General features: G+C 40.7%; 1 protein-coding gene across 6 annotated transcripts; it reads left to right on the forward strand.

Annotated features, from left to right (window-relative positions):
• Positions 1-1,231: 1,231 nt before the first annotated feature.
• Positions 1,232-25,405, forward strand: LOC307216511 (uncharacterized protein). 6 transcript variants are annotated; one of them, XM_079976899.1, is made up of 10 exons: positions 1,232-1,856; positions 17,889-18,008; positions 18,430-18,516; positions 18,989-19,096; positions 20,557-20,699; positions 21,486-21,533; positions 23,619-23,670; positions 24,051-24,322; positions 24,467-24,542; positions 24,836-25,405. In XM_079976899.1, the coding sequence occupies exons 1-10, from the start codon at positions 1,787-1,789 to the stop codon at positions 25,132-25,134; spliced, it is 1,275 nt and encodes a 424-aa protein (XP_079833025.1). In that variant the 5' UTR covers positions 1,232-1,786; the 3' UTR covers positions 25,135-25,405. The 6 variants fall into 6 exon arrangements, with proteins under 6 accessions (XP_079833025.1, XP_079833023.1, XP_079833022.1 ...); XM_079976897.1 differs by having other exon boundaries at positions 1,233-1,856; positions 24,051-24,394; XM_079976896.1 differs by having other exon boundaries at positions 1,233-1,856; positions 24,051-24,346; positions 24,419-24,542.
• The last annotated feature ends 52 nt before the right edge of the window (positions 25,406-25,457 follow it).

Below are 25,457 nucleotides of genomic sequence, written 5' to 3' on the forward strand. Positions count from 1 at the left end.
TGGATTGCACTCTTTCAAGGGGAATGAACGAGGAGGGAGGCTGGCCCAGAAAGAAAATTACAGTCCACACATGTTAAGTGTTTGTCCTTGTTTCATTATTTTTTTAACCACAGTTCTGAAAACAGATAAAATATTTGTTGAAAAGGAAAATGGAAAAGGATGTGGTACCAAAGCAGCCGAGGTCACTTTAAAAAAAATGAATTGTTGGGCCAGCTTCTGTTTTATTCGTAATACACATCTGCATTAATTGTCTCAAATCAATTGCTCCGCTTTTCTTTAGTGCAGCTGTACTTTGAAACAGATAAAAGATGGCTAATTTTTTCATATGAACTGTACTGTTTGATGTATCAAGCTTTCTACACTGCTGCAGGGTGTGGGAGAAGCCCCCTCTCTGCAACAAGGAAATGAACGACGCTCAAGAGAAAGAGGATTTGGCTAAGTTTAATCACTAGCTTTTGCATTAGGACTAGAAAATGTAATTTTTGTTGAAAATGTGAGTTGGGTGAGCAACCTGCAATAAGGCACATACATTTGTGCTTGCAAAGATGGGAAATATAGAAGACTTCATGTGAATAAAATAGCTTTGCACAACTCTAGTTGACTCTTCTTTTCTTGGCCCTTCTATTTCTTTAGCAGCCAAAAATTTGACATATGCTTTTTCAGTGGTAAAGATAAGTGGCAGGAAGAACATCACCAGCTTAATTTCTTTTTAGGCACAGGATTAGAGGCAAAAAAGAAGCACCTGCATTGGGACACCTTCCAGTCTTCCTACCAACTTGACATCTTGAATATATGTGTGAGAGAAGTTTAAGTGAAAATATGGGAAGGGGAGAGGGCTTGTTGGCTTTCTCATTGCCTGAAGAATATGCTGTCATTGGACTATTGTATGGTTGCAATCCATCTGGAATTTCCACGACATATATGGAATATAGCTGTCTCTAGCAGTGTCCTGGTGGAAATCTGGTAAATGTCTGGGAAAATACGGATGTATGGCAGCCCATGTTGTCAGTGCCGTTTTGGCCTATCTTCCATAAAAATAAACAGCATTTTTTGCGTTTTTGCTGACAAAAAATCTCTGGGCAAAACTAAAAAAAGTTCAGCATCTTTGCCCCCACCCCAAAAGGACTTCACTGAAAAGCAACAAGTCCATTAACTTGCCAGCCCCATGTGAAAGTTGAACACGAGAAAGAGACTGAAGCGTCTTCATTGAGCTCCTATACAGCGTGCTAACATCCATCGATAACCCAGTAGCGGGACTAACTAAAACAGTTTATAGAAGAGATAGGAATTATCCGCGTCATGATTCTCAAGGCTGCAGCACCGCTTTGATGGATTGCAAGGAGGAAGGCACTTTGGCGAAGGAATTGGTGCGCGTCCTCCTCTGTACAGACGATGCGCACGCAGTGAAGTGTATGCTCAGTTCACGTGTCCTGGAAAGCCCTGGCGGACCACGAAGGGTGGAGACAGAGCAGAGCTCTGCTAGAACGACACGTGTGCGTGTGTGTCAAAAGAGTGCGTAACGTTTCATCGAGGGTGACACGCTTTATGGGCAACACCTATTGCGACAGGTGTGGGAGAGCGAGGGAATGGGCATTTCATCTCCTGAGAGAGGGGTTAAGGGCAGAGCTACCAGTTCTCCGCCTTCCCGCGCTAAACGAGTCCGCAAAAAACAAATAGCAATCCTCGTTCAAATTCATTGCGGAAGTGATGTCTTCACTTTCGTTTCTGCTGAATACATCGGCCGAGAAAGACAGTTCGGGTAGCCTGGCGGCGCTCGGCTGTTTTCATGGAAGGTGGCGCTGGTCCCTCGGCGCCTCACGCCTCTGCTCCGACCAGTGCCAAGGAGAAAGAGGGAAGTAAGTGCCCGGTTCATTTCCATACAGGGGAAGGAGTTGCTGCTTCAGTCTCAGACGGTGTTGGCGGGGTCCCCGCCCCGTCCCATAGGCCGTTGTTTTGTAACCTGATTGGAAGCCCCTTATAAGGGGCTCCCTGGCCCTTGTGCGCCCACCATCCGCGTCCTAAGCGAGGCGGGAGCGCCCGCCGGGGAAGCCTGGGAGGCCCGGGAGGGATTGAGCGGGAAATTCGAGTTTGAGGGGGAAACGGGGGGCAGCAGCGAAGGAAGTAAAGCAGCCCTTCTCAAAATGCCAGCCTCCAGAGGATGTGTTTCATTAACAGCCACGTCACAGTTATTTGCTTAATATTATAAGACCCGGAAAGTGAAGATTCTCCTTACATGTGGTGAGCGAGCAATAGTAGAAAGGGCTGCTAATGTGTTTCCTCCAAAACATGGGGGCATTGGCTTCTTTTGAAAATAACGATCAGATTTGCATCCTTGTCACAGTAAAATCCCCCCCCATACACATATGTACAGTACAGTGGTACCTTGGGTTACAGACGCTTCAGGTTACAGATGCTTCAGGTTACAGACTCCGCTAACCCAGAAATAGTGCTTCAGGTTAAGAACTTTACTTCAGGATAAGAACAGAAATCGTGCTCTGGCAGCAGGAGGCCCCATTAGCTAAAGTGGTGCTTCAGGTTAAGAACAGACCTCCAGAACAAATTAAGTTCTTAACCCGAGGTACCACTGTACAAGTTTTTCCTGCCTGCCAAAGTTTGGATGAGATGTGTAAGAATAATAATTATTATTTATACCACACCCATCTGGCTGGGTAGCTTCCAGCAAACTATTAAAATACAACAATTCATCAAATATTAAAAGCTTCCCTAAACAGGGCTGCCTTCAGATGTCTTCTAAAAGTCAGATAGTTGTTTAATTCTTTGACATCTGGTGGCAGGGCATTCCACAGGTTGGGCACCACTACCCTCTCCTTGGCGCTTCAAGCTGTGGCAATCTTAAGAGCAGTAAAATACAAAGCATACTCCTTTTAAGCATTTGTCATATTTACAACCTCCTGGGGGGTGGGACTCAAAGTAGTAACAGCTCAGATGGGTGTAGCCAGGATTTATCTGCGACACTGTCAGTTCATTTATTTATTTACTTGATTTAAGGGGGGCGGCTGTCCCCCCCTTGGCTACAGTCATGCCCAGATGGTCTTGCTTCTCCCATTGCCACAGCCTTGGATTCAAGCAGAAACGAAGCATGGCTCTCCCTCTCAGGCTTCTGCCTGCAGCCTGCTTCTAAATCCTGCTCTCACATACCATGCTGACTTTTGTCCTTCTTACCACCCACTTGCAAAATGACGTCGTGCGCAGAAGCGGCGAATCGCAACCTGCGCATGCACAGACATGCCGCTGCAGGTTGTGTTCCTTTCATCCCGTTCACAACCAGAGGTACCACTGTACTAACAACCCATGCAGTACTTTGGGGCTAGTGTGGCCCCTGCCTGGCTACTTCAACAAAAGAATCCTCCATTAGATTGCTGGATCCAGGAATTGGAAGGACCCAGGCAGGAGAAGAAATTCACTGTATTTATTTCCCCCGATTTGAATTGCATTTAATTTTCCCTGGTGGTGATTTCAGGTTTTTTTTAACATTAATCATTTCCCACATAATCTTTAAGTCTTTATATGTGTTTTCCCAGGCCTTTTTAATAATTTTACATTGCCACCACATATAGTAGCTCTTATGCATTTTACCCTCCCTTCCTGCTTCTTCTCTATCACAGTCAAAGTCTCCCAAATCTCGAGTTGCGGACGTAAACCCTCCCAGAGGCACATCCGCAGCTCGAAGCATTCTTATCCAGAACGCGTAGCGTTTCTGCGCATGCACAAGCGGGGAAACTGGGAAGTAACCGTCCCGGTACTTCCAGGTTGCCACGGGACGCAACTTGAAAAGACATAACCTGAAGCAGACGCAACATGAGTTATGACTAATATCATTTTTGTCTTGAACTACTCTTACTTTCCTTTGTATCTTCCTCATACCTTGTCTCTCTACCATTTTCATGTTGGTGATTTGTGTGTTTGCCTCTTTTAATTGTCTCACAGCCTCTGAAAGTACATTATTACTTTTACAGATTTGAGAAGCTACCTTATTAACATCTTTTATCTGATCAAACAGTTCTCTTTTCATGACTAAAAGAAAATCATACAATTCATCTCTTAGGTTCTTTTGCATTACGGCCTGGTTAGTTTGTTTTAACATCTGGATTTTTTCCTCTGCCATTTCTAGTTTGGAGTAAGGGGGGCTAACTCCCTGTTTCCCAGCTTCCTCTAGGGTTTACTTTCAAAACAAAAAGTCCTTTCCCACCACTAATAGTGTTATTTTTAGCTTTGTCAATACTTTGCCAAGGACATTTCATTAGGTGCAAAAGAGGAAACCAGTGCTTCCAACTTTTTTTAAAAAATATATTTATTTATTTTTCCAAAAACAAAAAATGCATCAAAGCGTCATAAAACAACAAAACAATATATCCAATAAAAAAGAAAAAAGACATGAGAAAATAAAAATTTAAAAACAAAACTCCAGTTTTCAGACTCATGTTTCCAAAGCTTCGTTTCTTGACCTCCTCCCGCCTCCCTTTTTTGTATTCCCCTTTGACCAATTAGGTACAGCAACTCCTTACCCTTCTTCAAAACTTATTTCTGGTTATTACAATCACTTCTATTATGTCTCCAATCTTTCCTCCTTATAATTAAACACCATTTCCATATTAATTGCTTTGACATAATATAACCTTGTTTTTTCACCCTTTTTCTGTTGCTTTTTTTAACATATTTTTTAACACTGTAACACTGATGCCGCGTTGTTTCATATCCAACATCATTTTAACATTCATACACTTTACAGTGTTTCTGCAGATAGTTCTTAAACTTCTTCCAGTCCTCTTCCACCACTTCTTCTCCCAGGTCACGGACTCTGCCAGTCATTTCTGCCAATTCCATGTAGTCTATTACTTGCATCTGCCATTCTTCCAGAGTGGGCAAATCTTGTGTCTTCCAATACTTTGCGATGAGTATTCTTGCTGCTGTTGTCGCGTACATAAAAAACGTTCTGTCTTTCTTTAACACCATTTGGCCGACTATGCCCAAGAGAAAGGCCTCTGGTTTCTTAGGGAAGGTATATTTAAATACCTTTTTCAGTTCATTATATATCATCTCCTAGAAAGCCTTAATCCTCGGGCACGTCCACCAAAGGTGAAAGAATGTACCCTCAGTTTCTTTACATTTCCAACATTTATTGTCATGCAGGTGATAAATTTTTGCAAGCTTGACTGGGGTCATGTACCACCTATAAATCATTTTCATAATATTTTCTCTTAAGGGGTAAACTTCATGCCGTAAACTTCATGCCGTAAACTTCATGCCGGTGGTCCAGCAAACATAATGTTATGACCAGTGTCCTGTGCCCATTTAATCATAGCTGATTTAACTGTTTCATCCTGAGTATTCCATTTCAACAGCAAGTTATACATTCTTGAAATAATCTTAGTTTTAGGTTCTAGCAGTTCTATTTCCAGTTTCGATTTTTCCACCTGGAAGCCCAGTTTTTTATCCAGATTGTAGGCCTCTCTTATTTGATAATAATGAAGCCAATCTCGCACTTTATCTTTAATTTTCTCAAAACTCTGCAATTTCATTTTGTCTCCTTCCTGTTCTAGTATCTCCCAATATTTTGGCCATTTGGCCTCCATATTAAGTTTTTTCAAAGCCTTTGCCTCCATGGGTGACAACCACCTTGGGGTCTTATTTTCCAATAAATCTTTGTACCTTGTCCAGGCATTAAATAATGCTTTCCTGACAATATGAAGTTTGAAATTTCTATGCACTTTAACCTTGTCGTACCACAAATATGCATGCCATCCAAACACATTGTTAAAACCTTCCAAGTCCAAAATGTCTGTGTTCTCAAGAAGCAGCCAATCCTTCAACCAGCAGAAACCCGCTGATTCATAGTAAAGTTTAAAGTCTGGCAGGGCAAACCCCCCTCTTTCCTTCACATCGGTTAATATTTTAAATTTTATTCTGGGCTTTTTGCGCTGCCAGACAAATTTAGAGATATGTCTCTGCCACCTCTTGAAACAAATCTGCAAAGTTTGAAACAAAAACAACATTTTTGGCAATACATTCATCTTAATAGCTGCAATTCGACCCAACAATGAAAGCTTCAATTTTGACCAAATTTCTAAATCTTTTTTAACTTCTGACCAACATTTTTCATAGTTATCTTTGAATAAATTCAAGTTTTTTGCAGTCATATTAATCCCCAGGTATTTCACTTTCTTAACCACAATTAATCCTGTCTCATTCTGAAACCCTTCTTTTTCAATTTGAGTTAAGTTTTTCTCTAAAACCTTAGTCTTTGACTTGTTTAATTTAAATCCTGCCACATGACCAAACTCTTGAATCAATTCTAAAACCCTTTTCGTACTAGATTCTGGCTCCTGTAATGTCAATACCAGGTCATTTGCAAAGGCCTTCAGTTTATATTGTTTGGCTCCGACCTGAATTCCTTTGATCAATCGGTCCCTTCTAATCATGTTCAGCAGCACCTCCAGGACCGAAATGAATAATAATAGAGAGATAGGGTAGCCCTGACGTGTTCCTTTTTCTATCTTAAATTCTTCAGTCACCACATTATTAACTATCAATTTAGCTTTTTGCACTGAATAAATTGCGTCTATGCCATTTTCAAACCCCTGTCCCACTCCCATTCCCTTTAGATTTTTCTTCATAAAATTCCAAGAAATATTATCAAAGGCCTTCTCCGCATCAATAAAAATTAATACTGCTTTTGTGTTAATATTCAATTCCAACAGCTCCAAAATATCAATTATATTCCTTGTATTGTCAGACAAATGTCTGCCTGGTAGAAAGCCTGCCTGATCCTTATGTATCACTTCAGTTAACACTCTTTTTAATCTATTGGCTAAAATATCTGCAAATATTTTGTAATCCACATTTAAAAGAGAGATGGGACGGTAATTCTTCAATTGTGTCTTTTCAGATTCTGTTTTCGGAATAAGTGTGATGAAAGCTTTCCACGTCTCCGGCGCCTTCTTCCCTTCCATAATTTCATTACATACCTCCTTTAATGATTGAATTAAATAGTCTTTCAAAGTTTTATAGTACTTGGAGGTTAGCCCATCCGGCCCTGGAGATTTGCCCAGTTGCATGTTCTGAATGGCACCTTCAATCTCCTGTTCTGTAATTTTATAGTTCAACATTGTCTTATTTTCCTGAGATATTCTTTGTAATCCATTGGATCTTGATCCGGAGGCGGCGCCATCGGTAATGGCGGATACCCTCTGAAACGGAGGGGGAAGCTCCGCAGAAATCGGGTCCACCGCTACAGCGAAGCGGAGGACCCTCAAAAAACCCACAGGCGGGTGAAGCCTGGGGCCGTGGGGCTCAGCGGGCACGCTTTGCGCCCCCCCGAACTGTCAAAGGAGCCCTGAAAAGAGCTCCGGAGCGGAGCGGGGGTGTAGCGCTGTGCTGGAGCCGATCGCTACTTCTGCGGAGTGAAGCTGCATAGCAGTTACCGGAGAGCGCTGGCCTTTTTCCTGTGAAACATCGGATTAAAACAGCTATCCGTGAGTAAGAATTGGGAACTTGGAAAGATCAAAGTTAAGACCAAGTATCGGACTTTGATTTTGAATTTGAATTTGAACTTGAAACTAGAAACTTGAACTTGAAATTTGAACTTGAAACTAGAAACTTTGATCGGGACTTTGAACTTGAATTTAAAATTCGGACCTGAAATCGGCAAAGTGCAAACAGGAAGTCCGCTTCGCCGATCCTGTAAATAGAATAAAAGCAAGGGACAAGGGAACTTTGAACCACTGACTTGTCTTATATAAAGAGCTAAATTTCACTGTCAGAGCAAAAGAAACCCCCCCCCCCAAGTAGGGAAGGGGGGATAAAAAATCCACCACTTTACTTTTAACACTGATCTGCCGGTCTGTCTTAAATAAATGCAAGGCTACTGTGAAAGTACTGTTTATGGACATTGTAACTTTTGCTACTGAATGCTTAGAAGGACTGGTAACAATCAAGGGAGCCTCCAAATTTATAACTTTTTTACTCTTTTACTCTTGCAACAAATTGGAAAGATAACTGGGGAGCGGATGAAGTTACTGTTTAACAATTATTGAAGAAACAACTTGGTATTCTGCTCCCCTAGAGGAACTGTGTGTTATAGCTGGGGATTTTCCACTGCAGCTGCTATTGTTTATAGCTAAGAAGGAAGCTTGGGAATTGTGTGAGTGACCTTGATTTCTAGAGGCAAGCAATGGAAGAGAAACAACCAGACAAGTTACAGCCTCCAGATAAAGTATCAACAAGAGCAAAAATTAAACAACAGCAGCAGCTGCAGGCACAGCAGCAACTCCAGCATAGAAGAACATCATCAGCAGGACTCTCTGTCCCACAAGCCACAGAAAGGGAAGAATCAAAAGGAACAGGATCGGATTCTGCAACATTAGACAAGATTTTATCGGCTCTGCAAAATTTGACAGCTAAGATTGATCAAAATACTTCAACTGTTAAGGACCTGGGGCAAAAAGTAAACGATTTGGGGACGAATGTGAATACTAACACCCAGGCGATTGACAGACTGGTGCAGGAGTCTAAAGAGACAAAGAAGATAGCGGAGGAAGCCAAAGAGAGGGTATTGGCAGTAGAACAAAAGATACCACCAATAAATAAAAAATTGGACGAATACAAGGTACAATTCTCTTTGATTGAACTTAAAGAGAAACAGACCAACTTGAGAATTAGATCGGTCCCAGAAACAGAAGAAGGAGACTTGATAGAATTGTTGACATCGGAATTTGAGGAGTGCTGGGACCTGGATCCAGAGAAAGAAGAATTTAAGATAGTGAGTGCTTTTCGATTGGGAAGGGTTAAGAGGAAAAATAGGCCGAGAGACTGCTTGATTGCTCTAAGGACAAAAGAGGAAAGAGATAAAATACTGAGTCTACACTATCAGAAAGCACTCGATATCCAAGGGGTGAGAATTGAGATTTTTAAAGATATCCCGAAATACCTGCTTGATCTTAGAACCAATTACGGAAATTTGGTGGACCTGCTAAAAAGAAACGGAATTTTGTTCAGGTGGGAATTCCCACAAGGCCTCTCGTTTACATTTAAAGGAAAGAAAATTAAGATAAGATCAGAGGAAGATAAAGAGAGTTTTCTGAGAAATTTTGGAGAAGAATTACAAAGAGAGGCCAGAACAAAAGACTCGGAAATATTAGGACTGGGACCACCTGACTTAGGAAGAACTCTCTTGGGACTGGACCAACGGAAAGAGATACCGCCGACAAACCAAGAGCAACTTCTAGGAGCAACTGGTGGAACATCAGAATAACAACAACATGTCTCTGCAGATGTTAACTTGGAATGTTCGAGGTTTGAACTCCCCCAGCAAAAGGAAGAGGATTTTTCATATTCTGAAAAAGGAACAACTGGACCTAATTTGCCTACAAGAAACACATATAACAAGACTCCAAAGGAAATTATTGATAAATAAAAAGTTAGGCCAAGACTTTATTTCATCAGACAAAGTAAAAAAAAGAGGAGTTGTGATCTACGCAAAAGAGAAATTATCACCAAAGTTTCTCCTTAAAGATGAACATGGACGATTTGTGGCAATTGAAATACAATTCCAAGGAGAGAAATTAGTAATAATTGGAGTCTATGCACCTAATGAGGGGAAATCAGAGTTTTATAAGAAACTGCATGAGACGTTAATGGACTTTATAGATCGAAATATCATTTTGATGGGAGATATGAATGGCGTTGTCTCGACATATATGGATAAATCTGAAAGACAAGTAGTCACAAAAGATGGAAGACTACCAAAGACCTTTTTTGAATTGACAGACAATATGGACTTGATTGATATTTGGAGAACTAAAAATCCCCTAGGTAGAGAGGGGACCTTCTTCTCTGAAGCCAATTTGACCTGGACTAGAATAGACCAAATTTGGATTACAAGAGGGATGGCACCCAAGATTCGAAAGGTGGAAATCTGCTCCAAAATCTGCTCCGACCATAACCCAGTGAAGATGGATATGAAACTAACACCCACTGGTTCCTTTAGATGGAGAATGAATGACACCTTGTTTAGAGACTCTGAAATTGTGAAAAAGGCCCAAAAAACACTAAAAGACTATTTTGAGATAAATTTGAAGACTACCGTGGAGAAAAGAGTAATCTGGGATGCAAGTAAAGCCGTAATGAGGGGGTTTTTGATCCAGCAAAATGCTATAAAGAGGAAACTTCAAGAGGAGAAGAAAGAAAAGATTTTAGAGAAAATTAGAGAAGGCGAGAAGAGATTAAGGACTAAACCTAAGTCACAGGACATTCTACGAGAAATTAAATTACATCAGGCACAATATCTGAAAATGGTTAACCAGGATATAGAATGGAAAATTAAACAAATGAGACAAAAAACCTTCGAATCGGCCAATAAGTGTGGAAAGCTGCTAGCTTGGCAGCTGAAGAAAAGACAGAAATTAAATACTGTTACCAATCTTGAAGTAAATGGACGAAATATACAAAACCCACGGGAGATTCAAGACTGCTTCCAGAGATACTTTAAACAACTGTATTCACAAGGGCCACAGAATGAGATCAAAATCGAGAAATTTTTGGAAACAAATGGATTACAAAAAATCTCCCAGGAGAATAAACTAATACTGAACGACAAAATTTCTGAACAGGAGGTTGAAGGTGCCATTAAGAACTTGCAACTAGGCAAGTCTCCAGGCCCGGATGGGCTAACCTCCAAATACTACAAAGACATGAAAGATTACTTAATTCAACCTCTAATGGAGGTTGGCAATGAAATTATGGAAGGGAAAAGAGCGCCGGAGTCGTGGAAAGAAGCTTACATCACGCTTATACCGAAAAATGAGATAGAAAAGACACAACCAAAGAACTACCGCCCCATATCCCTACTTAATGTGGATTATAAAATTTTTGCTGATATTTTAGCTAGAAGATTGAAAAAAGTTTTAGCAACAATGATTCATAAAGACCAAGCTGGCTTTCTCCCAGGCAGACAATTGTCAAATAACACGAGAAACTTAATTGACATTTTAGAAAAGCTACAAGTTAATATAAATACAAAAGCTGTTTTAATATTTATTGATGCGGAGAAAGCCTTTGACAATATTTCCTGGAGCTTTATGAGGAAAAATTTGCAAGGGATGGGGGTTGGAGAAAGGTTTGGAAACGGTATAGGCGCGATTTACTCAGAACAGAAGGCGAAATTAATAGTGAATAATGCAGTAACGGAAGAAGTTAAGATAGAAAAAGGGACACGACAAGGCTGCCCAATTTCCCCTTTGCTTTTTATTTCAGTCCTGGAGGTCTTGCTGAATATGATTAGAAGGGACCAACAGATTCAGGGTATACAGGTCGGAGTTAAACACTATAAACTTAAAGCCTATGCAGATGACTTAGTACTGACGCTACAGGAGCCAATCCCTAGTTCTAAAAGAGCACTGGAAATAATACAAGAATTTGGTCGGGTGGCAGGTTTTAAATTGAATAAATCAAAAACTATGGTTTTAGAGAAAAATCTGACAGCAGTAGAGAAGGAAAGGTTTCAGGAAGAAACAGGTTTAATATTGGTGAAAAAAGTGAAATATCTAGGGGTGAACTTGACTTCGAAGAATGTAAATTTATTTAAAGATAATTACGAGAAGTGTTGGTCAGAAGTGAAAAAAGATCTTGAAATTTGGACAAACTTGAAACTTTCCTTACTGGGTAGAATTGCTGTTATCAAAATGAATGTATTGCCAAGAATGTTGTTTTTGTTTCAGACGCTACAAATCATTGACAAAATGGACTGTTTTGAGAAGTGGCAAAAAGAAATTTCTAGATTTGTCTGGCAGGGCAAAAAGCCCAGAATAAAATACAAAATTCTTACTGACGCAAAGGAAAGAGGGGGGTTTGCCCTGCCGGACTTCAAGTTATATTATGAAGCAGCAGCTTTTTGCTGGCTGAAGGATTGGCTACTTCTTGAAAACACGGATATTTTGGATTTGGAAGGATATGATAACGTTTTTGGGTGGCATGCATACTTGTGGTACGGTAAGGCTAAAGTGTACAAGACATTTAAAAACCATATTGTCAGGAAAGCATTGTTTAATGTCTGGATGAAATACAAAGATTTATTGGAAAATAAAACCCCTAGGTGGCTCTCACCTATGGAAGCAAAGGCCTTAAAAAAACTCAATATGGAATCTAACTGGCCAAAATATTGGGAAATTCTGGAGCAGGAGGGAGATAAAATGAAATTGCAAAGCTATGAGAAACTTAAGGATAAGGTGCGAGACTGGTTACATTATTTTCAGATAAGAGAGGCCTATCATTTGGACAGGAAAATTGGCTTCCAGGTGGAAAAATCAAAGTTGGAAACAGAATTGTTAGAACCCAATGCTAAGATATTGTCGAGAATGTATAACTTGCTGTTGAAGTGGAATACTGAGGATGAAACGGTAAAATCTGCTATGATAAAATGGGCACAAGACGTTGGTCATAACATTATGTTTGTTGACTGGGAACAGCTGTGGACCACCGGTATGAAATTCACGGCATGTAATGCCTTAAGAGAGAATATTATGAAAATGATATATAGGTGGTACATGACCCCAGTCAAACTTGCAAAAATCTACCATTTGCCCGATAATAAATGTTGGAAATGCAAAGAAACTGAAGGGACATTCTTTCACCTTTGGTGGACGTGCCCAAGGATCAAGGCTTTCTGGGAGATGATATATAATGAACTGAAAAAGGTATTTAAGTATACCTTCTTGAAGAAACCAGAGGCCTTTCTTCTGGGCATGGTCAGCCAATTGGTGCCAAAGAAGGATAGAACTTTCTTTATGTACGCTACAGCAGCAGCAAGAATACTCATCGCAAAGTATTGGAAGACACAAGATCTACCCACTCTGGAAGAATGGCAGATGCAAGTAATAGACTATATGGAACTGGCTGAAATGACTGGCAGAATTCGAGATCAAGGAGAAGAGCAGGTGGAAGAGGACTGGAAGAAGTTTAAAGTTTATCTACAAAAACACTGTAAAATCTTTGAATGTTGAGGACATTGAAAAGGAAAGAAGGGGTTCTAGTGACTGAGTTAAATAAGAGCACAAAGGGAGGGATCAAGAATCAAAATGAATAAAGATTGAGCTTGCTGAACTAATTATTACATAGAATACAAGATCGGGAGGCGGGTGGAAGTAAGGAAAATAAGGTTTTGAAGGTTATAATTGGAAAGTGAGGGATTTTTTTTTTGTTTTTTTATGTTAAAATCTCCTTTTTTCTCTTCTTTTTTTGTCTATGTCTTTTTTTTTTTTTTTTTCTGTAATGTTTGTGAAAATTTTTCTTTTTGTAATGTTTGTGAAAATTTGCTTTTTTGTTCCTTTTTGTGAAAAATGCAATAAAATTATTTAAAAAAAAAAATAAATAAAAATTGATCTATATCAGTCTCTTTCTGTGGCCCTTGAGTGTAGAGTTGTTTGAAGTATCTCTGAAAGCACTTTCTAATCTCCACCGGATTCTGAATATTTTTCCCTTCAATCTCAAGATTTGTAATCGTATTTAACTTCTGTCTTTTTTTCAACTGCCAAGCTAGCAGTTTTCCACATTTATTTGCCGATTCAAATGTCTTGCCTCATCTGTTTTATTTTCCACTCTACTTCCTGATTTATCAATTTCATATACTGTACTTGATATAGCTTAATTTCTCTCAGGATTTCTTGTACTTTGGTTTCGACCTTAATTTCTTCTCTCCTTCTTTTATTTTCTCCAATATTTTATCTTTTTTCTCATTTTGAGATCTCTTTTTTATTGCATTCTGTTGTATCAAGAATCCTCTCATGACCGCTTTACTTGCATCCCAAATTACTCTCTTTTCAACCGTAGTTTTCAAATTTACTTCAAAATAGTCTCTCAAGGTCTTTTGGGCCTTCTTAACAATCTCTTGGTCTCTTAATAAGGTATCATTCATCTTCCATCTGAAGGAACCGATAGGTGTCAGTTTCATTTCCATCTTTACCGCATTATGGTCGGAGCAGGTTTTTGGGCAGATTTCCACCTTTTTTGTCTTAGGTGCCAGTCCTCTAGTTATCCATATTTGGTCAGTTCTAGTCCATGTCATTTTGGTTTCAGAAAAGAACGTCCCTTCTCTACCTAGGGGATTTTTAGTTCTCCAAATATCAATCAAATCCATATTGTCAGTCAGTTCAAAAAAAGTTTTCGGTAGTCTACCCTCTTTTGTCACTATCTGTTTTTGTGCTTTATCCATGTTCGTAGATACCACTCCATTCATATCACCCATCATAATGATGTTATTATAGTCCATATAGTCCAACATTGTCTCATGCAACTTCTTGTAAAATTCCGATTTCCCCTCATTTGGCGCATAAATTCCTAAAATCAAAAAATTTTCTCCTTGGGTTTGAATTTCAATTGCCAGAATTCTTCCTTGCTCATCTTTAAAGAGAAATTTCGGTGATAGGCTTTCCTTTGCATAAATAACAACTCTCTTCTTTACTTTGTCCGATGAAATAAATTCTTGGCCTAATCTTTTATTAATTAAAACTTTCCTATGAAGCCTAATCACATGTGTTTCCTGAAAGCAAATTAAGTCCAGTTGCTCTTTTTTTAATAAATGAAAAATTTTCCTCCTCTTTTCAGGGGTGTTCAAACCACGAATATTCCAGGTTAATAGCTGCAGAGACATGTTGGGATGAATCTATTTTCCTCCTACTGCTCCCAGAAGTTCTTCCTCTTTTGACGGTGGTATCACTTTCTCCGGTTCATCTAGCCTCAAGGCCTCAATCCCTTTCTGGAGGTCTTCTTCGTGGATGCTCAGGAATTTTTCCTTGTCTTCAGCTGATTTAATTTTAACTTTTTTCCCTTTAAAAGTAAAGGATAGCCCCTGGGGGAACTCCCATCTAAAGACAATTCTGTTACTTCTCAATAATGTCACCAAATCTGCATAGTTAGATCTGAGTTCTAGTAGATGTTTCGGGATATCCTTGTAGATTTGCACCCTTGAATCTTTGATCTCTAGGGTCTTCTGGAAGTGCGCACTCAGTATCTTATCTCTTTCTTCCTTTGTTCTGAGGGACATCAGACAGTCTCTCGACTTAATCTTCCTCCCTCCCTTTCCCAATCTGAATGCACTTACAATCTTAAAGTCTTTATCCTCTTCCAGAGACCAAAATTCTGTAAATTCTCGTGTCAAATACTCAATTAAGTCCTCCTTTTCAAGTTCTGGAACCGACCTAATTCTGATGTTATTTTCCTTATTTTTCAATTCTATTATAGACAGAAGCACCTGATGTTCACCAATCTGTTTACGCATAGGTTTGATTTCTTCTTGCACAGCCTCTACTTTCTGCTTGGCTTCCTCAGCCGTTTTACGATTTGATGTGGTGTCTTCCAATAATTTCCCAATGGATTGAGCGTTTAAACTAACTTGCTGGGTCAAATTATTGATACTAACTGTATTTTGGTCAATTTTAGTTGATTGATCAGTCAATTGCTTACTTACGCCATCCAATTTTTCAAAAATTTTATTTAGCACTGAGGTAAAGTCCCCACCTGTGGCCATTTCTTCAGGCCTGGTTTGTTCCAAATCCTCCTCTTCTGTCACAGGCACAGTGGGAACAGATGATCTGCGTAGCTGTGAAATTATACTAGGCTGCTGTGTTTTGGCTTTAGCTGATCTTGTTTTCCCACTCATCCCACTTCTGTCTATGAGCCAAGGTCGGTCCCACGGTCTGCCTTTCTCATGGAAAATCCCCAAATCCAAAGATGGAAAAATCCCCCAGTAGTTGTATAGCCTCAATACTCCACTAGAGGGACACTTTGTTTATGTTAAAAGACACAATTTATAAAGTCTTTCCCGAGACTACAAAGTGTCCCTTGAAAGTTTACCAAATTAGCTGAAAACCTTCCAAATCCTTAGTCTTCTGCAGAGTTAGTCATAGAAAGTTACAGTGTCACCAAGAGTGCGAGTTACAATATAACAGTTCAAGCAGCCTGACAGTTCTAGTAGTTTGGCAGCCCGTTCGCTGGGAGCTCAAAAAAAAAAAATTGTAAATCCACAGATAAAGAGGTAAAAGTCCAATTTCCCTTCTTCCACCTCGATTTAATTGAGGTGGAATCTTCTGTTTGATGCTCAGATTAAGTTCTTTTAAAATCCCAATCTCTAAAGCATAAGTCAATTTAACGTCGTTGCTTTAAGCCTTTAAACAAAGCCGGGAGACGGACTTCCTGGTTGCGCCTCCCGCTTCAGTGCCAAATTAAATTATTTTTAGTCCCCGGTTCAATTTGCTTCACCTACTCACAGGTAGTTGTTTTCTAGCCTAATATTCCCAGGAAAAAGGTCAGCGCTCACCAACAGCAGCTTTGCGGCTTCACCCCGTAGAAAAAGCGATCGACTCACAGCACCGCTACCCCCGTCACGCTCCGGAGCCCCTTACGGGGTCCCTTTGCAGTTTCGGGGGGCGCTGATGGTGCCCGCCGAGTCCCATGGCCACAGGCTATCGCCGCCTGTGGTTTTCTGGCAAGGGTCTCCGCTTTGCCGTAGCGGACGACCCGTTTCCATGGAGCTTCCCCTTCACAAACAGAAGGGGACCGCCATTGCCGTTCGCGCCGCCTCCGGAAGTGCAGTGCTTCCAACTTTATCCCTTCCCTCTCCCACCTTACTCACAAATATAATTTATAAGAGTTATATATTCAAATCTTTACATCCATTCACATCCAAATCATTTCTATATATTCAATATAATAAGCCTGTACAATTAAATTTTGATTCTAATTTAGGTAGAGGTAAAGGGACCCCTGACCATTAGGTCCAGCCGTGGCCGACTCTGGGGTTGTGGTGCTCATCTGGCTTTACTGGCTGAGGGAGCCAGCATACAGCTTCCAGGTCATGTGGCCAGCATGACTAAGCCGCTTCTGGCAAACCAGAGCAGCGCACAGAAACACCGTTTACCTTCCTGCCGGAGCGGTACTTATTTGCACTTTGACGTGCTTTCGAACTGCTAGGTTGGCAGGAGCAGGGACCAAGCAACGGGAGCTCACCCCCTTGCGGGGATTCGAACCGCTGACCTGATTCTAATTTAGTCCAGTATTAATAATGGATGTTCTAGTCCTCTTCTTTTGATCTTGATTTTAGCCAGCAGGTGCCTTTTAATAAATTAAATCACAGTTATAATTCCATTAGGTTAGACGTCTTCAGCACCTTTATACAACATGTTTCTCTCTCAAAGTTATATGATTTCCCAAGTGCTAATCTTAAAAAAAAATATAAAAATGCAGTTTTCTTCCTTCAAGAAACATTGTAATCCTTCTCTGATTTATTCTGCATTCTACATCAAGTTCAGTCTCACCATAGGATCCAGTCAAGTTCAGATTAAGTTCAAGTCAATATCTTGTTTGAAAAGTCTTGAGATTGGTATGAACAAAAGCTATGCGTATTCCTTTTAGTCTAATCACTTATTAGTTAACTTATCTCCCAAAGTAAATTTCATCCACACTTCGCTTGTATGTATTTGGTGCTCACAGCACCCAGAATGGGAGTGGACTTTCTTTTATCACTCCCATTTTCTTGCCAGATTCGCCAAATTTTATGCTAAGAAAGCTGCTGCACAGGTGATGAGAGAAAGCAATAAAGGCTTCACAATTATGATGAATATGCAGACATAGCTTTACAGATATTCAACATACATTAGATGCCATGCTAAAATGTTTTTCTATAGCCAGGCCTTCAGCTGATTATGTAATCTATGGCTTTTAAAATGTGTTTATGCGAGGATAGTTATTGGTGTATGTCTGTTCTTTTGTTATGTATTTTGTGTTCTCATTTTATATTTTTATATTGTAAACTGCCTTGTGATCTTTGGATGAAGGGCCGTATGCAATTTTAATTAATAATAATAATAATACATTTTTAGTTACCCAGAATGCTGGAAATAACTCTACTTCAGAAGCGAACTCTACTTCAGAAGCGAACAGCAGTGAATTATCAACTTCCACAGATGAACGTGATCCTGATTACTCCTTAGGAAATGGCCGTGAGTACCAACATGGATATGTAGGGGAGTTTAAGGCATATAGTTCAGGGATGAGAGGTTGGTCATGCAAAGAGCCAGCAAACAAACCATAAAGTCTTTCATTATTTATATTTCCATTTCATCTGAACCAGGAAACTATAGTGAAAAGCTTTGAAACAAGCAGAATATTAAGGCATTGCTTAATATCCTGGCTTGTTCCAAAGCTCTTAAGTGCTGTTTTCTGGTTTGGGTGATGAGAGAAGTTCCATTTAATTGAAATTTGGATAATGTTTCACCAAATTATGATTTAAAATGTGGTAGGGTTTCCAGAACAGTTCAAAGACTTCATGGAGTTCGTCTAGCACTGGGCACTGTCTTTAATGCAGAGTGAAGAAGGAACTAGAAATAAGTGTGTGTAATTAATTGGAAACATTTTCTTAAGGAACAACAAATGCAGTAAAGAGAAAGAGAAAAAGAAAGCATCGAATGCAATATACTGAAAGATGGAATGGTAGAAGAATTCGAAAAGGTAAAAAGTTAAATGCTGTAGAATGTCACAAACTTTTCATAATGTTGTAAAATTACTAAATAAGCTTGCAGTTTTCTGCTGGCAAAGCCCATCCTTTTCCTCACCGTTTTCTTCATATAGCCTGCCACTCATGCCTTAGTGTTAATAGTTAAGTAATTCATTCCATCACTCTGTTCTAGAACTTCACTGGAGTGGACTGGCAGATTGTAAACTGCTTAGAGGTTTCATTACAACCAAGCAGTATATAAATTCTGTTGACTAGATGAATATAATTAATCTAGAATTATATCTTTTCACTTCTCTCTCAGATTAAAATTTACTCTTACTACAAGTGATCTGAATTACTGTCAGATGATATGAAATATTCTGTGCTGCATGTTGGTGGTCTGGAGTTTGGTATCAGATTTATTTTCTAGAAGCCCAAAATACAGGAATTTTAACTATTTGACTTCGATTTCTTGATCTCATCTAGTAAAACGAAGGCAGATTAAAATTCAAGAGGAGGATTTGCAAGGCTCCACCCTTCCTGTGCACTGTGGACAAGTTAAAGGTGTTTTGTATAAGGAGAAATTGGCAGCAGGTAAACTGTTGGTTTTGAAGAGTATATCTGTGTGTATTAAATCTGTACAAGGCATATAATACTAATGGCAGGTTTAAAAATTGGGATGGGAAGGAAGCCATCATGTAGTCAGTATATGACTACCATTTGCATTTGGGGAAGAACACTTTCTTCTACATATCTTCTCAAAACAGAAATAAGTCCCATTTCATTTATTTGTTCATTTAAAAGCATAAATTCAGTGCATTCAAACACACAAAGCAGGGTCAGGTCTTATGGGTCAGGGAAAGCTTGGGCAAAAAGCTATATCTTTACATGACATTGGTGTTCACTCAAAATCTGGCCACAGTATTCTTCACCAGCTTCAGCTTCTTGCCAATCCCAAGGGAACTCCCACATAGAGTGCATTATACTAGTTCAATTGGAAGGTTCCTAGGTAAGTGTGTATAGAAGCCCCCAAATTTTCCCCAGAAGACAGTTTATTTTATATTATACATATCCCATTCTGCTTATGGAGCCAGGGTAGCTTACAGCAATTACTTCAGTATCGTAATGATATTTTCAGTCATTTGAATCCCTCTTAAAAGCACAAGTGATTTCGTCAGCTTTAAGTATTTCAGCATGTAATTTATGAATTTGACTAATTTTTTTATAGTTTTCACTTCCCATATACTGTGAAGTGAAAAGAAATGCCAGGACTTCTCTATTGTCAGAACCAAAAGTGTGCAGAAATGTGATTGTAGAGTTTTCAGATGGATTGCCTCTTCAACCTGCAATTTTACAATGGCTAGCCATGAGACGGTTGCAGTAGCTGCTGCTTCTACTTCTCCTTTGGCGATCATTCGTAGCTGAGTAATACAGCAAATAGAAGGCACCTTTCCTCAGACACTGCTCAGCAACGTAGCCAAATAATGTAGACTGAAAAATTACTCAAGGTATCTTAGATTTAATCAAAGCCAGATTGCCATGCTGTACCATTAAAAAATGAGGCTATGCCTGATTCATCTTAAAAATAAGCAATCAAACAATTTTATATACCCAGCATGTACCGTATTTTTCGCCCTATAGGACGCACCGTCCTATAAGGCGCACCTAGTTTTTTGGGGGGGAAATAAAGGGAAAAAAATTATTTCCCCCCCAGATGCAGGGCTGGGGCGGGGGAAGCCCGAGCTTCCCTAGCCCCCAGAACAGGCAATTCTCTGCAAGCTGCAGAGGGACCCCTGACCATTATGTCCAGTCACGGATGACTCTGGGGTTGCAGCGCTCATCTCGCTTTATTGGCTGAGGGACCTGGCATACAGCTTCTGGGTCATGTGGCCAGCACGACTAAGCTGCTTCTGGCAAACCAGAGCAGCGCACGGAAACGCCGTTTTCTAAAGTATATATTGGATAAATTGTTGACAGATTTCTTACATGATTCAGTGAACTTTGCTGATTGGGATAGGTGTGTAACATTCATGTGACTTCTCTGTTTGTCATAGGAATTTCGCAAAAGTCCATCAAGGGTTCTGATGGAAAGTGGTTCACGCCACCAGAATTTGAGGCTGAAGGAGAACGTGAAAGCTGGAAATCCTGGAAAAGAAGTATCCGCCATAAAGGGCTTCCTTTAGAAAAATTAATAGTGGTATGCAGTTCACTTGTAATGCCTGTAATTTTAATGCCTTATTTTCTACATGTGATCTGAAAGAAGTATCAGATGATACTTTCAAGTCTTCAGACAGTCACGCCTTTCCTTCTTATAATCACGAATACAATATCCTGTCCTTATGTAATCATATAGTATTGTTGTACCTTCCTTGCACCTGCTACAACAATGGGAGGTGTTGGTGGTGAGATAGACACAAAATTAGACTAAAAGAATTGGAAACAAAGGAATTCCTTTTGCTTGCATTTTCTGCTGCTTTTTATTCTTACACAGTGGTACCTCGGGTTACAGATGCTTCAGGTTACAGACTCCGCTAACCCCGAAATAGTACCTTGGGTTAAGAACTTTGCTTCAGGATGAGAACAGAAATCGTGCGGTGGCGGCGCAGCGGTAGCAGGAAGCCCCATTAGTTAAAGTGGTACATCAGGTTAAGAACAGACCTCCAGAACGAATTAAGTTCTTAACCCGAGGTACCACTGTATGTTGCTCAGGTGTGTGCCAGTTAAAGGCAAGAGGTGTATTTCCTGGAGCAAAGATGTATTAACGTTTTCAGGCACCTATGACAATAACGCATATAAATATATATGGGAGTGATGTGAGTGGTATCTGTGCTAAGAAATAGAGCCAACTTCTTATATACTGATGTCAAAAAATAGATGTTTCAAAAATAGTTCGCACTTCTTTGTGTGGATTCCCTCATTTCAAATACTATTTTGGGATACCGCTAATGCATCAGAGTAACTAATTATGTCATGCTTATTTCAGAGTGGATATCTTCCTAATCCAAAACGAATATACGGCAGGAGGAAAAAGGTAACAGTTTATCAACAGTTTTAGCATATTGGTGTGTGACAGCCATATATATTGTCAATTTATTCGTATATTATATTTTCCACAAATACACCTGTGCTCAAAGCAGTTGACATTTTAAAATATATATAAAAAAGGAACTGCACTATCAGCATGAAAAAAACCCCTCAGACTATGGGTGCTGCCTGTGGGCCCTGGAAAGATGAAATGGTTGAGCCCAGCACCACCTCCCTGTCAATGCTAGTAGATCTGTTGTGAATGGAACTGGAAAAAAGTGTTGTCTCTGGAAGATCTAGGGACTTCTACACATAATTAAGAGATGTGCTGCAATGACTGTGGCCTAACTGTGGGGCAGGCATGATGGCCAGGCAATAGTAGCCGTCACCAATTGGAAGCAAAGCAAGTATGTCCACCCTGAAACTTTTGCAGGCACAAACAGTATAGGAAGTAGGGTTGTGTAGAGCTGCCCTAATAACATCATGAGCACAAGCACTCATGAAAGCACAGTTAAAAGGATGTCTGGTGAGGGTTTCCGGTTTGGGCTGCCATGATGGCGGCTGCCCATTACATTGGAGCCATTTCGCACGGAATATTTTGAGGATGAGATGAGACTAATCCTCCCAACTGCCCCAGGCCCGGTGGGGGGGAGCAGCTTCACTCGCAGGTCACTCAATACCTGCTCCCAATCCGGGAGGAATGAGGGGGCAGGGGGCACTAGGTGGAAAACACCATGCGTCTCTTTGGCAACTTTCCAAAGTCGCCGCCATGAGCAACAAACTCCTGTTTTTTAAGATGAAAATTTGGACTTAATGGGCATGCTTTGAGTGAGGGGAGATAAACTACTCTAATTGATTCAGCCACTGAGGTGCCAAAAGATTTGAGTGGAAGAAGGATTATCATCAGTACAGGACTGGTATGTTGGAACGGAAGGGGTGAGCCTCCTTTGTTTCTTTTTGATATACTTTGTATTTGCTATTTTACTTGGCAAATCTCCCTGGAAGGACTGACTCCTGGATTGTTTATGTACGCAAGCGGGACTGGAGAGCGCTGTATTCATTGATATAATTTTGGTCTAATTATTAACTGTTTGGAAAAGATTTATGAACTTGCAATTGTGGAAATCAAGGTTTCTTGCTAAAGTACAGGCTTAATTGCTTTGGAATGTGATAAAATGGAGAAGTTTGGACATATGCCTGGTACAACTGGCAGAAAGCCAAATTTTCTCCATTTTGGGATGTGTTGCAGTGGATAATCACAGTCGTGAGGAAGTGAAAGTGAAATGCCATGATCAGATTCAGAGTACAAAGATATAAAGAGAGAGAAAAGGAATATAAGCACCCACACAGAAATATACTGTATTGATTTAACTCGCTTGCCAGAGGAACTCGGAGGCTGTTAAAAACAAATGAAGGATTAACATCGGATTGCCTTATGGGAACTACCTGGAAGAACTACGAAAAGCAGCACAAATGTGAGATGATCAGCACTCCCCAACCTCAGAGCATGGGAAGCCAAACAAAGATTTATAATTTGGCATAATATTTGGACTGTTTGATTATTGTATGATTTGGAATGTTTTTAATGTGGTTTTATTGGATTGGTAAAATGGTAAATTTAATAAATATCATTATAAAAGGATGTCTGGTGAGGCCACCAGAGAATGGGTCAGATGAAGAGCAGGATCCAGGGACCATGACTGATAGCCAAAGAATGATTTATGGGCCAGAAAACAGTAAGGCAAGCTGAAATTCTTGACAGCAGATGAGATGGCCTTTTACTGTATTTGCCCCAAACAAGAGCTTGGTAAACTAGGAAAGAGTATAAACAAAATGGGGATAGGCAAAAGCTAAACTGAGAAAAGGTAGTTGGCACAGGCAGTGCCAAACACACCTGGCTGAGATTAATTTTTCTTACTAATAGCTTCTGTGATTGGATGATCCTCGGGGTCCAATCCAACTCTAGAACTCTAGGATTCTATTATAAAAAATGCAAGACTTGTCTTTCTAGACTGCAGGTGCTGTGTTTTGCTGAATGACACGCAGTTTGTCTATGCCTGTTGAATCATCTGTGCCTATTTTTATTTGGCAGATAAAGAATCCATCAATATCATTTTGCGAATCAGCCCAGTTCCAGTCATCAGGTCAGTGAAAACTTTCTGTGAGGTATGTATTACAAAGCAGCGAGAGTGTTGGGTTATATGTGGGAAGCCTAGGATCAAATTCATGCCTTTGGCTCCAAGGCTGGCTTTATAATGTGGTTGCACCAAAGGTTGCCTGGAATGCCCAATTTTGTATTGTGGTATTGTATGCCCTTTGCTGGGTGAATCTTTGATGTGCCTCTCATAGAGATAGGCAAAGTCATTCCCTGTTCCCATTAGAATGCTACCATAATTCAGGACATGGATTCCCTGGATGCCCACATATGCAAACGTCATTGAAGCTTTGATTCTTTGGGGAATGACATGGCTACTGTGAAGAATAGAGACAGTCAGTTACTGAGCTTCATCATCTCCCACCCTAGCTGTGGTCTGTCATGATGGCCCAAAAGAGGCCACGCCAGGGCCATCAGAAGAGGCCATGCCCGAGCCATCAGAAGAGGCCACGCCAGGGCCATCAGAAGAGACTACTCCAGTGGCACCTCAATCACCAGGCAGGACCCCACACAAGCACCTTCGAGTGAAGCTGAGGCGTCTCTCACCATCTGTACTCACCAGGGAAAGGTGCAACCCACTGGATTTACCACATACAAGCCCATTGGATTCACCACAGACGAGCCCACCGGATTCACCACAGGTGAGCCCACCGGATTCACCACAGGTGAGCCCACCGGATTCACTACAGGCGAACCCACCGGATTCACCACAGGCGAGCCCACCGGATTCACCACAGGCGAGCCCACCGGATTCACCACAGGCGAGCCCACCGGATTCACCACAGGCGAACCCACCACCTGTGCTGAGGACACCACATCGGAGATGCCATTGGCGCCGGAGCATGAAGCCCCACACCATGTGTGAGTCTGATAGCCCCAGGCCCTACACCACGGAGCTACAGTTGCTGCATCCTCTCTGCCTTGATTTTTGGTGGGCATGGGGATTTGGGGGAGGTGGCTGGCAGAGGGAGCTGTCTGGGGTGGGATGGCAGATTTTCTCACTGGCACAGGAGGTGGAATGGGAGTGGCTATAGGGCTAGGCAGCTAGGCTTCCCTCCACCCACTGGAATGAATATCAGATGGGCAATGGCTCTGCCATGTTATTATTGTCTCAAACGTCCTCATGGTCTGGTCTTCGTTTCTTTCTCCCACAGCATCCAGCCTAGGACTTGCCATCCTGCGTTCTGTGTACAAAATAAAACGACTATTCCAAAACACCTTTGGCAATCGCAAAGCCTTGCAGGTGAAGCTCCAAGATATCAATGGCCACCTAATTGGCTTGCAGCAGCAACATGCAGACCTAAAGAAAGCCCTGGACCGATGCAGTCGACTTAATGCAGCCCTGGATGTTTTGACATTGCAGAGGCAAATGAACGGCATCATTGAGCACCAGAGGCGACTGGAGACATTAGTGCTAGAGATCCTGGCAACACTGGGTGTGGAAAGGTCCTAGTCGTAAGGGATGGTTCCCACCCACCCCTCCCCTGTAGAAAAGGAACGGAAAATTGTGAAATACTAAGTCTCACTTGTCATTTTGTTGCCAATTCACTACTTGGAGCTCCTTTCAATCTTCATAAGATGTGATTTTGTTTCCTTCCTCCTCATCTCTAGTTCTATCTTAGTTATTATCAAACTGTGTTCCCATGAACTGAAGAGATGTTCCATGCAGTGTTTTACCATTCACTGATTTATTGGTCCAGATTAGCAAACCAGTTCTAAAAGAGGTTGGATTTCCTATTTCACTGGTAAAGTATGACAAAAACTATGCATTTTACA

Source organism: Podarcis cretensis (genome assembly GCF_951804945.1).
Source record: "Podarcis cretensis genome assembly, chromosome: 5".
Lineage (NCBI taxonomy): Eukaryota > Metazoa > Chordata > Lepidosauria > Squamata > Lacertidae > Podarcis > Podarcis cretensis.

Excerpts from the sequence above, each read along its gene's own strand:
- LOC307216511 (XM_079976894.1), top strand. The coding sequence starts at position 1,787 with ATGGAAGGTGGCGCTGGTCCCTCGGCGCCTCACGCCTCTGCTCCGACC. Across the intron at positions 18,009-18,429 it reads TTACTCCTTAGGAAATGGCC|GAACAACAAATGCAGTAAAG; the intron begins GTGAGTACCAAC and ends CATTTTCTTAAG. Across the intron at positions 19,097-20,556 it reads TAAGGAGAAATTGGCAGCAG|GAATTTCGCAAAAGTCCATC; the intron begins GTAAACTGTTGG and ends TGTTTGTCATAG.